This window comes from Anastrepha ludens, chromosome 3 (assembly GCF_028408465.1).
Source record: "Anastrepha ludens isolate Willacy chromosome 3, idAnaLude1.1, whole genome shotgun sequence".
Classification (NCBI taxonomy): domain Eukaryota; kingdom Metazoa; phylum Arthropoda; class Insecta; order Diptera; family Tephritidae; genus Anastrepha; species Anastrepha ludens.
Genome location: NC_071499.1, coordinates 83,416,652 through 83,430,110, shown reverse-complemented (window position 1 = coordinate 83,430,110; position 13,459 = coordinate 83,416,652). Strand labels below are relative to the sequence as shown.

At 37.5% G+C, this 13,459-nt stretch overlaps 2 protein-coding genes across 3 annotated transcripts in view; one reads left to right on the top strand and one right to left on the bottom strand.

Annotated features, from left to right (window-relative positions):
* LOC128858295 (tyramine/octopamine receptor-like) overlaps positions 1-13,459 on the bottom strand; it is a 153,254-nt gene that overhangs the window by 28,496 nt on the left and 111,299 nt on the right. The gene's annotated exons all lie outside the window — the stretch shown is intronic.
* Positions 1,284-13,458, top strand: LOC128858296 (probable cytochrome P450 308a1). The gene is made up of 9 exons (XM_054094448.1): positions 1,284-1,576; positions 1,650-1,890; positions 9,212-9,313; positions 9,378-9,565; positions 9,626-9,872; positions 9,931-10,057; positions 10,170-10,314; positions 12,979-13,094; positions 13,244-13,458. The coding sequence occupies exons 1-9, from the start codon at positions 1,395-1,397 to the stop codon at positions 13,405-13,407; spliced, it is 1,512 nt and encodes a 503-aa protein (XP_053950423.1). The 5' UTR covers positions 1,284-1,394; the 3' UTR covers positions 13,408-13,458.

The window sequence follows — 13,459 nt, the reverse complement described above, 5'->3', positions numbered from 1 at the left end:
CCCATAGATCTCCTAGCGAGGGAACGAAAAGAACTATGGGATCTCAAAAAGAGCGAGACAAATGACACAGACGACCACACATGCGACCGCACAAATACCAGAAGGCAACAAGCTCGAGCACGCACACTCCAAATATGGCAAGAGCGCTGGGCGTCAGAGGCGAAAGGAAAATGGACAAAGAGACTGATACCAAACATAGATAAATGGTATGACAGGAAATTCGGTGAGGTGAACTATTACATCACCCAGATGCTATCTGGACATGGGTACTTTTATAAATACCTCAACAAAATAGGGAAAGCAGAAACTGCTGAATGCATCTACGGAGATGCACTTATTGACGATGCTGATCACACATTTTTCAAATGTGAGAGGTGGACATCAGAGCGCAAAGCAATAGAAGATAGGCTAGGCCCCTTAAAAGCAGACAACATCATCCAAAAAATGGTCGAAAGTGCAGAAAGCTGGCAATTTATTGACACGTACGTGGAGCGCATCCTACGTGCCAAGAAATTTGACATGGATAGAGATGATCAATATACATACATCCATCCTACCTGAGTAGAAGATGAGCCGATAGCGTGATGCTGGCTCCAAAATTGGCGACCCTGGACGCAGGGGGAGTAGAAAAGGCTTCTTTCTGAACAGAACGCCTACTTGGATCTCCTCTGCCTACGATGAAATACTACTGTAGTCCCGGGGCAGAGGAAACATCCGGGAAGGAATGGGGAGGGATTGTTTTAGTGGCTACACCATTCGACGCAGTAGACGACGGTTACTGTAAGTGCGAAGGCATTTTGAACCCTACCTCACCGCCAAAAAAAAAAAAAAAAAAAAAAAAAACGTATGTATGTGCGCACATATTTGATGTGCTCGTTTGTAATCAGTTGCTGAACAACATTTTCTCCTCCCCCCCTACTATAACTACAAATGATTCAAATAGCAGTTTAGTAGCCAATTAATACCTTCTGCTCAAGTTGTCGCTCCGTGGAAAACATTTTGAGACAATTGAAGTCATAAAAGAGAATTCGAAGAACACACTCGAGCTTGACTTGTTTACAGTAGCACAGAAAACAAACTATGCGACATATCACGCTGAAATTTGCCACGAAAGCTTATAACAGTCCTACCAAAAAACAAAAAAAATTATTTTTGCCGTATGTCATCCGCGCACCGTTTTATTGATAACGTCTCGTTCATATTTGAGCAGAAGGTATATGCACGTATGTGCGCACATATTTAAACAACTGCAAATGCATTTTTGCAATCGGTTGCTAGACGACTTTTGGCGGCAAGCGTGAAAGCTAAGTTTAGTCGGTACATTAAAAGCAGTAAAGTGTGTACTCAACATCCCCTTCAGTGTAAAAATTTGAGTCCTTTAACTTGAATCTTAAATGATTTTATCATACCTATGCCTCGCGCTAACGCTGCTGCTCAGCGCTCATCTGCTGTGGAAATGCAGCTATTGGCAGAGGCAAGGCGTGCGGGGGCCGCGTGGTTTACCGATTTTTGGAAATATGTGTGAATTTTTTCTCGGTTGCAAGCATTACGGTGATGTATATAAGAATATTTATGAGTAAGCGAAGGGTGAATTTGAGTTATTGAAAGTTCGTTTGTATTTAAAATCCTCTTTTTTTTTGGTGTTAAAGTGCGCATCCACATCTCCCTTACATTGGCATTTATCGGCTCTTCAACGAGCCAGCGGTATTGGTGCGCAGCCAAGAGATGATTAAGGAGGTGATGATACGTTCGTTTCAACATTTCCAAGATAATGTGTTATGGATTAATAAAAAACGTGACCCAGTGGTGTACTGCAACCCATTTGTGGCAAAAGGTGAACAATGGAAACAAATGCGCGCTGAAGTTGTGCCTATTTTTACGCCAAATAAGGTAATTTCATTTGAGCGTGCTTTTAAGTGGAAGTTGTGATTACTGAGATTTTTACGGGAAATTTATATATTACAGTGAGATCGAGTGTGAAGTGCAGGTGGAAACGAACTTTATAGTCGCATGTAGGGTCAGGTTGGATTATATCCGAAACTTTTTTGCTGTTGAAATCCGTTTAATTGAAAATGCAAATTTTTTGCATATATTTTGCTATCACCACAATATTGTCCTAAAGTTACAAAAGCAAAAGAAAATAACAAGATTCTACAATTCCTTGTTTACGTATGTAAATTTATTAGTCAGAAAGTCTGGGTACAGGTTTAACCCTCCATTGGGCACCCAAGTCTGGTTACACCTCTTTCGACTTTGGAGATGAATTAAACATATTTTTATTATAACTAACGACTTGAGCTGGCAGGTATGGTATGCGGATAACTTTCCACCCTCTTAAAAGAGGTGTCGCTGCTGATATCATTTTTGTGTTTCCTCTCGTAATATACTGGTAATTAGAAGGAGTATATGTGAAGTCTCGATCGCAGTAGTTGACATTCGTTTGACACGTAAAGATCCTTTTTTAGCTAACGCCCAAAATGTCTACATTCGTTCCGAAAAAACAGCATGCATTATTACCTTTTAAAGAAAAGTGCAGCTGAAACGTATCGTATATTTATCAATATTTACGGTAATCGCGCTCCATCAAGAGTGGTTTCGACGTTTCCACAGTGGCACTTTCGTCGTGAGTGATAAAGATCGCGAAGGGGCACCGAAAAAATTTGAAGATACAACAACCCTTGATTATATGTCTAAAGAGTTGGATGTTGGCAGATCAACCGTCGGAAACATTTTCACGCGATGGGAATTGTCCAGAAAGTGGGGAAATTGGTGCCACATCAATTGAAGGAGAAGGATATCGAGAGACGTTTGGTGACTTGTCAAATGCTTCTTGAACGGCACCGTCGCTGGCGATGAAAAATTGATCTATTATGATAACCCTCAGCGTGGAAATTGTTGGAGCTTGCAGATGAACCAGGTCCATCGACAGCGAACGAAAAATATTCATGCTTCAAAGGTTATGTTGTGCATCTGGTGTGATCAGAAGGGTGTCATCTTTATGAACTCCTTAAACTATCTGAAACAATCACTGCCTATCGTTATCGACTGCAGCTAATGCGTTTGAATCAAGCTCTCAAAGAAAAGTGACCGAAATGGGACGGCAGACATGACAAACTGATTTTGCTGCATGACAACGTCAGGCCACATGTTGCTTAATCGGCCCAGAATAATTTAGAGGGACTCAATTAGGAAATCTTGCGCCACCCGCCGTATTCCCTAGACATTGCACCTTCGGATTATCATCTGTTCCGATCAATGCAGCCAACCCTTATTGGAGAGCGGTTCACTTCTTACGAGAGCATCGCAAACTGACTCAATGAATGGATTAAGTCAAAATTATTCGAATTTTTCGTCAGAGGAATCGTATGCTGCCTGAAAAATGTAGTAGAGTTGTAGCTTCCAATGGCACATACTTCACATGATACCATATATTACTTAATTGTTTAAAGAATTCGTAACTTTGGCTAAGAAAGGACTGAAACTTATATCCATACCCAATAGCTTCCTAAAATTTAATTTTCTATTGATTTCTGGATTTAGGAAAAATATTTTGGTTTGTGAAAAAAATTATTTTTTGAGCCGGTGCTTTACTTCGACTCATTTCGAATAAAGTGGAAGAAAAAAGTTGATTACAATAAAATCTATGGTAAAATATGCATAGTAAAATATTTATTTACGGGTTCGGTAGAAGACAAGCAAAACATGTATAGGAAATTTGTGAGTTCTGTTGACCTGCAATACAATAAAAATGAACTTTTTGCCTTCTCTCTTCGCTGTGAATGTATCGGCTCCGGTTGGTTGGTTAACTAAAATCTTCCCAGTGATAGTGATTAGTTTGTTGAAAAATGATTTCATTGCCAAACGAGTAGTGAATTGAAAAATCACGACTGGATTATTCATACGATTTTCGATGTTTTCAAGGACCAATATATTCGATAAAGTCGTCAAAAAATTTCGTCTCGTAACAGTTTTTCTGAGCCGATAAACTTCCTTGCAAATACAAAACGTTGCATTAGTTGGCACCATACGATCCAACAAACGCTGCATTCCACCAGAAACGAAAAAGAACACTTCTCGCCCAGTGTTTTCTTCATTGTTTGATTTTCATGAAACTTTGTTACAATCAGCAGCTATGTACCAAAACAAAAAAATAATAGAGTGGTTAATTCACTTTCCACCGTACCAAAGATTGTGAAGGCGAAGCAAAAGATCATTATTTATTATATTGCACAGTCGATTGCATGGTTCAAATGATCACACATTTCTCATCGAGGGGGCCAAAAAGTCAAAGGACCTTGGCTTTCTTTGCCATGTTTTGTATTTGCAGATCCGGGTGACCAACCAAAGATTATAAAAATGTGTCCAACAGAGGATTAAAACATTTTCCATAAGTTTATTTAATACACAAAAACAAAAATTAATATTTTGTTGGACAACCACGATGTTTTAGGACTTCCATCTATTCAATCTATTTGGCATTGAGTTTACCAACTTTCTGCTTCCTCAGTTACAATCAATTCACTATGCTTATAATCAATTTAAAAATGACTTAATGAGCTATGTGTATGTTAAAGCAAATGAGATAGTGGGCCTCTTCGATTTGCCATGCATTAGCAAGCGGTGAATAGATGAAGCAACTGGCATAAATAAACATACGCGTATGTTGATAACGCTGGGAAAGAGCGGCTATAAAATATACAGGGAAACATTTGTTCCTTCGACTTGTTACTTGCGGTGCTCGTTCTCTGTCAGCATCCTTTGTGTTCTCGCTCTTCTCAATGTTATTGTGCCATGTGTGAACACGGCAGTCAACACCAAACGAGAATTCGCAAAATGAAAGCAACTGAAATCTCCATGTATAAACGTGGTCAATCGTACTTATCTAAATATTGAAGTAAATGGGCAAATAATTGAAGTTATTCTTATAATAAATTTACACACAAGGTGCTGGCGCTAAACCAACAAAAACATTTCATACATAGAAATATCACGACAAAAAAGATAGAAAAGAAAAAGTTGGAGCTAGGAGTATACGACAATAGCGCGAATGGTGGAACGGCTTTCCATCATTTCATTTTATGCTGGCATCCGGATGTACACGGCGTATGAAAAAAAAAAATGCTGTTTTACCGATATATTCTTTAATTGGTTTTCCTTGTTTACATACATATGCGTTTATTTTGGACTGTGAACGTTTCCTTGCACATTTCCCTAGAGAATATGGCAAAACTACGAGTACGAACTGAGGACGAACAATTTTGAAAAAACATTTTTTTTGCTCCAATCACTTCTTGAAAAGTTAAGAGATCTTCTATTATCATTTCAACTAATTTTCAATTCTAAGCATCAAGGGTTTATTCAAGAAAATTTAGAAAAAATAGTGGTAGTAGTGTATTGTAATATAAAATACGAGTTTTTCTATTTATATTTCTGGCCTAACAATCGACACCAAATGAACATTGATGGTTGAAAACGATTTTATTGCTTTTCAAAATATTCTCCATCCATAATCAAAGTACTTTTTAACCAATTTTCGCATCACTTGATCCAGTCGCGTTTCCAAGGTATTTTGTAAATTGTGTGATATCCAATGAAAAAGCTTATTAATGCTCGTCATACTAATGCCCAGTCAAGCCTCAATCTCTCGGTATGCACGACCGTGCTCAATCGTTTCGCGCACAGCATGGATATTTTCTGGCTCAACAACAGACGGCCTTCCCGTAATTATCAACCTTATCATTCCGTAATTCGTCGGTGAACTAACAGCGCAGCATTTTTTTCAGTTGTTGTTGTTGTAGCATAAATACACCCACAGAATTCTGCTGGAGCGACAGTCCTTGGACCGATATTAATCCGGGTCGTTCCGGTAACGTAGAACCGACTGTCCTGGGGACTATATGATGGCTCACACATCAAAACATTCTGAGTGTGTTAATGGTAAAATATGTCAAACTTTCCGATAAAAGTGTCAGATGGCGCCCGAAAACAGGTACTGAGGAAATGAAAAGCAATTTAATCGACCAAAGCGTCGATTAAACTTGTCATTCTTCACCATCCACTAACCACGCACGCTGCAACTGGAATTAAATGGGCTTTCGCACGCGCGAACCAGCTCCAGTAAACGGTATTGAAAAGTGCAAGTGGAAATGGCTTTTTGATCGATGATTTTTAGTATTCTAACTTCAATACCCTCAATGGCAGGCACCGTGTTGATGCTCTCGGCTAGAGTTAAGTACCTGAGACTTGTCCTTGACAGAGGGTTAACGTGGAAGCCTAACAGTGAGGAGAGAATTAAGAAGGCAACAGTAGCCTTGTATAGTTGTAGGGGCGCTATTGGCAAAAAAATGGGGTCTTTCGCTTAAAGTTACTTTTTGGTTTTATAACACAATTATAAAGAAAATTCCGCCGTACGGAGTGCTTGTCCGTTGGAACTCGCTGGAAGGGATTACAAAAGTTAAGAAGTTGAAGAGGGTTCAAAGGCCTGTCCTCATTGGAATCAGTGCGGCGTTTCGGACCACACCTACTCTAGCACTCAACGCTATGATGAACGTGGAATCCGTGGACATTGCAGTGAAAACTTCTGAACCACGTGCCTCAAACTGATTGAGGTGTTCGAGCCATAAGCTAAACTTAAGCTACGGACACTCTAGCATTCTCAACAACTTTGAGTTCATCCCCATGGTGCTGGATCATTGCACGCCTTCGCTAGGTTCGAGAGGAATTTTTTCCATTCATATTCCTTCAAGGCAAGAGTGGGCAGGGTGCAACATTTAGCAACAGGGCAAGAGTTGGTGAGGGAATATTCTGCAAGGATCAATACTCTACCCCAAACCTCAAAACCCCATCAAGCTCAAATTTAGACTTCCGGGCCACTGTAGTGTTTTCCAAGTGAAGTAGCCGCAACTAAGAAAGCTGTGGCTGCTTGGTTCTGTAATAACAGTAAAGGAGGTAAATATCTACTCTGACAGCCAAGCGGCAATTAGAGTGCTGGGTTCGCTGTTTGTGCATTCGAAATTAGTCGGGGGAATTCGATTGCATCGGAATACTTCGACACAGCGGCATAAAGCAAAAATTCTAAGGCCAATGAGTTGGCCAGACAGGGAACCCTTGAGACGGTTTCAGTGCAATATGAGAGGACTGGAGTTCCCTTAAGAACTCAGCGAGCGATTGGCTAGTGCGCAAATGTACAAAGTCGTGAGGTCCTTCTGGCCGCGAGTAGATTGGGGGCGCTCGAGAGAACTTCTAAAGCTAACAAAGCCACAGCTAGCGAGGTAGGCATCCTCACCGGACACTGTTCGTTAGGTGTCCATGCGGTGAGGCTTGGTATTGCGTCAAGCCCTTTCTGCAAAAGCTGTCTGAAGGACGAGGTGTAATCATCTCAGCATCTTCTTCTCAGCTGCCCTGCTCTCGTCGGGCCAAAGTTTAAACATCTGGGTTCTTAATTTTCCGCTACACCAGCGTATATTGCGGGCTTAAATATGACAAATCTGGTGAAACTCATCAGCAGCTTGAAGCGGTTAACACAAACGTAAATCGCAACTCGTTGGTCGTCATCCTCAAATCTTCTAATCCATGCCCTGGATTCTGTCTGGTTCCTCTCCCAGCATGGTATCACAACGGATACATTTTAATTTTTGTCCGAGGGGGCCACTCCCAAGGGCAGCCATTTAACTTAACCTGAGTAAGGCAGTACGAATCGTAAACTATATATCTATAATATAGAAGACTAAATCTGTAATCTAAGACTACTAATAAAAATCTTTTAATACCAAAACGCTAGAACAAAATTGGGAATAGATTACAAAAATGTACTGGGTTTTCAGATACAAAGTTTTCACAGACAATAATTGTTAGATCACCATTTGCTTTGCAACTGGATTTAATGTGTTGCCAAAAACTTTTGACTTAACTTTGATTCTACTTTTACAAATGCTGGAGGTTCATTAGGTAGAGAGACTTTCTTAAAGGGAACAAAATTTTAAACATTATTAGAGATTCGATTTCCCAAAGTACTTTAATACAGAAAATTTCAATATCATTGTGAGAGTTCAAAAAAGAAAATCTATATTTTTAATATGAGTATTAACCTCAACGACGTCATAATTTGAGTTGTCACGCATAATACCTAATCATTATACTTAAATACAAATACATACAATACATAACATTTAAAGCGATTTACAACGATTACGAGTGCGCTATGATGGACTGTTTTATTCAAAATAGCAGTAAAATAGTATGCATTCAATTCGGCAGAAGTAAATAACAAAATCTAGCATTCTATTATCATAGTCTAGTAATGCCTGATCGTTCACACAAATGTTTTCTTTAGTTTTTTAGTAATTAGTAATGTTTCGAATTTTCCGGAAGCGTTGATGAGCAACACCAGCAAAAGCCTCGTAATGCATATTTTTATGGATTTTCTTACGCAAAAATTCAAATAATTCCTCTGACTTCAATCACTAGATTGTCAAAAAAAAATGCTTTAGTGAAGCACGTAATTAAAAAACTAGATTACCCATACCAAATTTCCCAATTTCCTAACATACGACGGAATACGCTTGCACCTCTGCTTATATACTCGTACATGTGCTTAATAACTATAGTAATTTCTAAAACTAGCAGCTCGTATCTTCTGGTGAGTTTTGTCCCACCAACTGCTGTAACCATCAAGGTGAATTAATGCTTTTGTCTTGGCATCTCATTCGCTCGCTATTGTTGTCAGTCGGTTCGCAAAATTTCCCGTTCGCAACAATATAATAACATCTACATATGTATACACTGGTGTCATAATCCTACTTTCCCCCCAAGGATGATAGATTGCACATCTTTTCATCATACGCTCTCCCTATTTTTAAGTACTACTTCTCAATGAAATTTTAGCGGTGAACTTAGTACAAATTCAAATTCATCATCTATGTACGTTGTTTACTTTCCTCGTAGCCATGCTGGCGACAAAAAATTATTTCTTTGAGTGAACTGAGTTGTTTTCGCGTTCTCTCAGGAAGTGCAATCTATAAGTAATTGTTTGAGCTTTAATTATCTTCATTTTACGAATTCCAAGCTTTAAAAAACCTACATTGGATCATTAGATAATTTTATCCATACTAACAGAATACGAAAAGATTTTTGACCAGTTGTTGATAACTACAAATAATTTAAATATCAGTTTACTATTTTTATTATTATTTTAAAGAATGTTTTCTTCCAGGTTAAAGCTTCGTTTCATCATATTAAATGTGTTTGCGAAAAACTTGAAGCATATGTCTCCCAACAAATACGCACCTCAAGCAATTGTTTTGAAGGCAAAGATGTGCGTCAAATTAGTTTCATTTCATTAACAACAGACCTCTAATCGCCCCATTCATTTCTTACAGCTTTTCTCTAAGTATACACTCGATGTGGTTGCTTCGGCAGCCTACGGTCTTGATGGCGCTTCATTCACCAACACTAACTCAGATTTTACTCAACTCGTTGAAAATCTTTTCTTGCCAAATACCTGGAGCTTGCTGGAAACTATTGCATTGCTTTTCTCCCCGCTCCTTGGCAACCTCATAAAATACCAGTGAGTAGATGCAATGATGCATTCAGTTGTAATTCATGGAACCATTGCATTTAATTGCAGCTACGTGCCACCAAACGTTCAACAATGGCTCCAAGGAATCATTTCAAAAGTGTTAGACAAACGTTGTCCAGCTAAGGGGTCAGAGAGTGTGACACAAAAAGAAAGTGATTTCTTACAATGGCTCATTGAGGCTAGACAAAAGTCGCATGAGCACGTTGATGTCGCGACAATGGTCGGCCATTGTAGTACATTTTTGTTAGAAGGTTTCGAGACATCATCTTCATTAATGGCATTTGCTCTTTACGAGGTACATTTTAGAAAATTGCAAATTACATTTTTATTTATAATTCAAATTTCTACATTAGTATGCAAAAAATCCCTCCGTGCAAGCGCGTGTTCAGAAGGAAATAGATGAAGTGTTGGCTCGTTATGGCGGCGAAGTGTGCTATGAAGCCATACAGGAGATGAATTATTTAGGAGCAACACTTTATGGTACTGGAATGATTGTTAACATTCTAAGCGAATAGAAAAGGAATTTATTCTAATATAGTTCATGTAGTTGTAAAAATTGCCTATAATTCTATACTAATTGCTTCTTTTCCAGAAACTTTGCGTCTTTATCCACCAATGATGGCATTACTGAAGCATTGCACGAAAGAATTTGAGTTGCCACCACAGACCGTTGGCGGTAAATCATTCCAAGTGCCAGTAGGAATGGTTTTCATCATACCAGTGAAAGCAGTGCATTAGTGAGTTTTAAGAAATATTTTATTTTACTACAACAACATATGTACAATACAGTTCATCACTCATCTTACAAAAAAAAAAAAAATACAAAAAGAATCGATGCCTTTTTGGCATCGGAATGATAATGTTAATCTAAAGAATTCCACTAAACTATTTCTGAGAAGTATTAAGATGAAAGTGAGCTGAGCTGATTTGAAAGTATTTGCAAAAATCTCATAATTTTCATTCTATTTTATAATTTTTAACATCTTTTATACACACCTTGTAAGCATAAACATTTCTATTATCTGACGGGTATTTTTGTAAAAAAAATGGTATAGAAAACTTCCAGTTCTTGCATATTAAAAAAACGACGAGTATTCGTTATATGTAGAAAATGCACAATTCCGCTAGCTAAACAAAAAAAAATGTCAAAAATTAATGCGATTTTAGAGATACCGAAAGCTTACACCTGAGCTTATAAAATTCAATGGGCTATAAAACTGCGTACTCAAAATCGTTATTCAAAACTTTGATTTTTTTATGAAAATTTGTTGATTTTTTTGTTTTAATTTGCGTAAATTATGAAACCTGGATGTACAAGTATTTGGATTTTGTGCGTGAATTAATTATATTTTTATAAAAAAAAAAATACTGAAATTAATTTAGCAACAAATGAATTGTGAAAACTTGTCAATAAGTCCTAATATTTTAGGTGTTTAACGCTGTATATATGAAAAATACATTTTCAAAATGGTTTTTATTCAAAATTTGTATAAGCGGCAATTAGTGCCCTATGCTCGCTGATGGTGCGCTCGAAACTGATCGGTTAACTTTTCTCTTCACTTTCTATCCTATCCGAATTCTTCAATATTAGGCTCATTATGGTTTCTGCTTACTGTGATGTAGCAGAAAACTCCATGGCGGATGAGCTATCCAGACAGGGGATGCTCAAGACGGGTTCCCTGCGAATAGAGAGAATCGAGATGCCCTTGGCTTGCACCTAAAAAAGTAGGTTTACGTCTCTACTCAGCGTGCGTTGGGTTTATTTATTTATTTGAAGAAGCCAAGAAAACATAATTTCAGGCTGACTACGAAAACTAAAGAATAATGAAAATGTATTATTATACAATATATGTATATTATACAATATATACCTATATTAATTAAAGTATACAAGCTTACCTCTAACTAACTAAAAGATAACAGAAAATTCTTTCGTAGAAAATTAAAAATCTAGCACGTTAGATATGGAGATTTCATTAAAATCACGAAAGGCACGTTCAATAGGACCACTGCGAGTATAATTGGTGTTGAATTTATTTAAATAGAAAGGAAGAGCGTTACGAAAAATTATGGGAGGTGTTAGAAAAATAAAGTTGAAGCAGAGAGGAATACTTAATGTCACCTTTAATAACACTGAAAACGAACGAGAGTGAAAGAATCGATCTTCTACTTTCAAAGAACTTCAGGTTGATCAAACGAAAACGAGATGTGTAAGATGGGATAAGATCAGACAATTTTACTGATTTTAGTATAAATTTCAGAGACACCTTTTGTACACGTTCGATCTTGCCAATTGAAAATGTATGGTATGGCCTCAACATAAAGGCGGCGTATTCCCACCTGGAGCGAACGAATACAGTAAACAGCAATTTCAGGGTATAAAGGCCCGTAAAATTTGAGCAATTCCATGGTACAAAGCCAAAGACAAAATATGAATTTGATAAGATGAAATTAATGTGGCTATTAAATGAGAATTGACTGTCAGAAATTACAGTGCGCAAATGTGCAAAGCTGTGACATTTTTTTAGCCACTGGTAGACACTAAATAATTAGTGAAATAAGCGGGTTTGGTGAACTGAAAATTTAGTGATATTTTAACTGTCATTAAAAAATTAGTGATAGTGAAATTTAGTGGTAGTGCGAAATCCCCAACCCTGCGAAGGTTAACAAAGCGGCAGCTCTCGAATTTTGCGGGTGGAACTTGGTATTGTTTCGAGTCTTTTCTGCAGAAGCTGTCTGGAGGATGAGGTGAAATATCTCAACACCTTAGCTGTAGTAGGTTTAGATATCACGCACCTTGAAGCGGTGAATGCAAATGTAATTCAGCTATCGTTCGGTTCTCATCTTTTTCTCATCCACAGCCCGCCTTTCTTTTTCCCCCTTTGTTTCTCTCTGTATGGCATCACAAAGGACGAATTTGATTTCTAATTCAAGTGAAACCTTGCATGGGCCTAACATATTTATCAACATTTAAAGTGTTCTCCGAAGGTATCACACTATATTCTTTCAGTATATTTTGCAGCCCTGGAACAGAATTTGATGATCCAATAGAGCTTGTTTACATGCCTCCAAAACACCCAGTTGGTTCAAGTTCAGTTCCGATGGCGCCCAACTTTGAGTTATCTTAAATTTTGGCAGCCCAAGTATATTTGAAGGCACTAGATGTACGGCAATATTCTTGCGACAATTTATTTTAGATCACCATTTAAAATTCTTTATTTTGGCTAAAAATTATGCTAAAAATTAGTTTAATGCTAATATTGGTCCTATACTGATATTTAAAATAAAGTGTCAGTTCCCTTAAAGTAACAGGTGTGGTAATAATTATATTATTCATATACTTATACTATAATTATATATATTTATTTATATATTATATAAATATATTTATACTATTTTAGCGACGCCGATTTATATGAACAACCTTTGCGATTTCAACCGGAGCGATTTCTAGGTCAGAAAGATAAAGCAAATGGTCTATTTTTGGGATTCGGAGAAGGTCCACGCATGTGTCCAGGTAAAAAATACAATCGAAATTATAAATATTATACTAAGTTATTAGTTTAAAATTAAAAATTTTAACAATTAAAAAAAAATAGTAATAATAAATAATTATTTACAATAACTGAACGATTTCTTTAAGAAATGTTTTCACTTTTTTTGCAGGAATGCGCTTTGGCTTGGCTCAGAGCAAGGCCGGAATCGCTACTTTGTTATCTAAGTACTCGATCCATTTGTCTGAGAATGCAAAGCCATTTAAAATATCTGCAATAACCTTTCTAACAGCTACACGAGATGGTATATGGATCTCTTTCGAAGAACGGAAGTAAAGAATTTTTCAAATTAAAAAGAGAGTTAAATACATGGTGTGGCTATTAAATA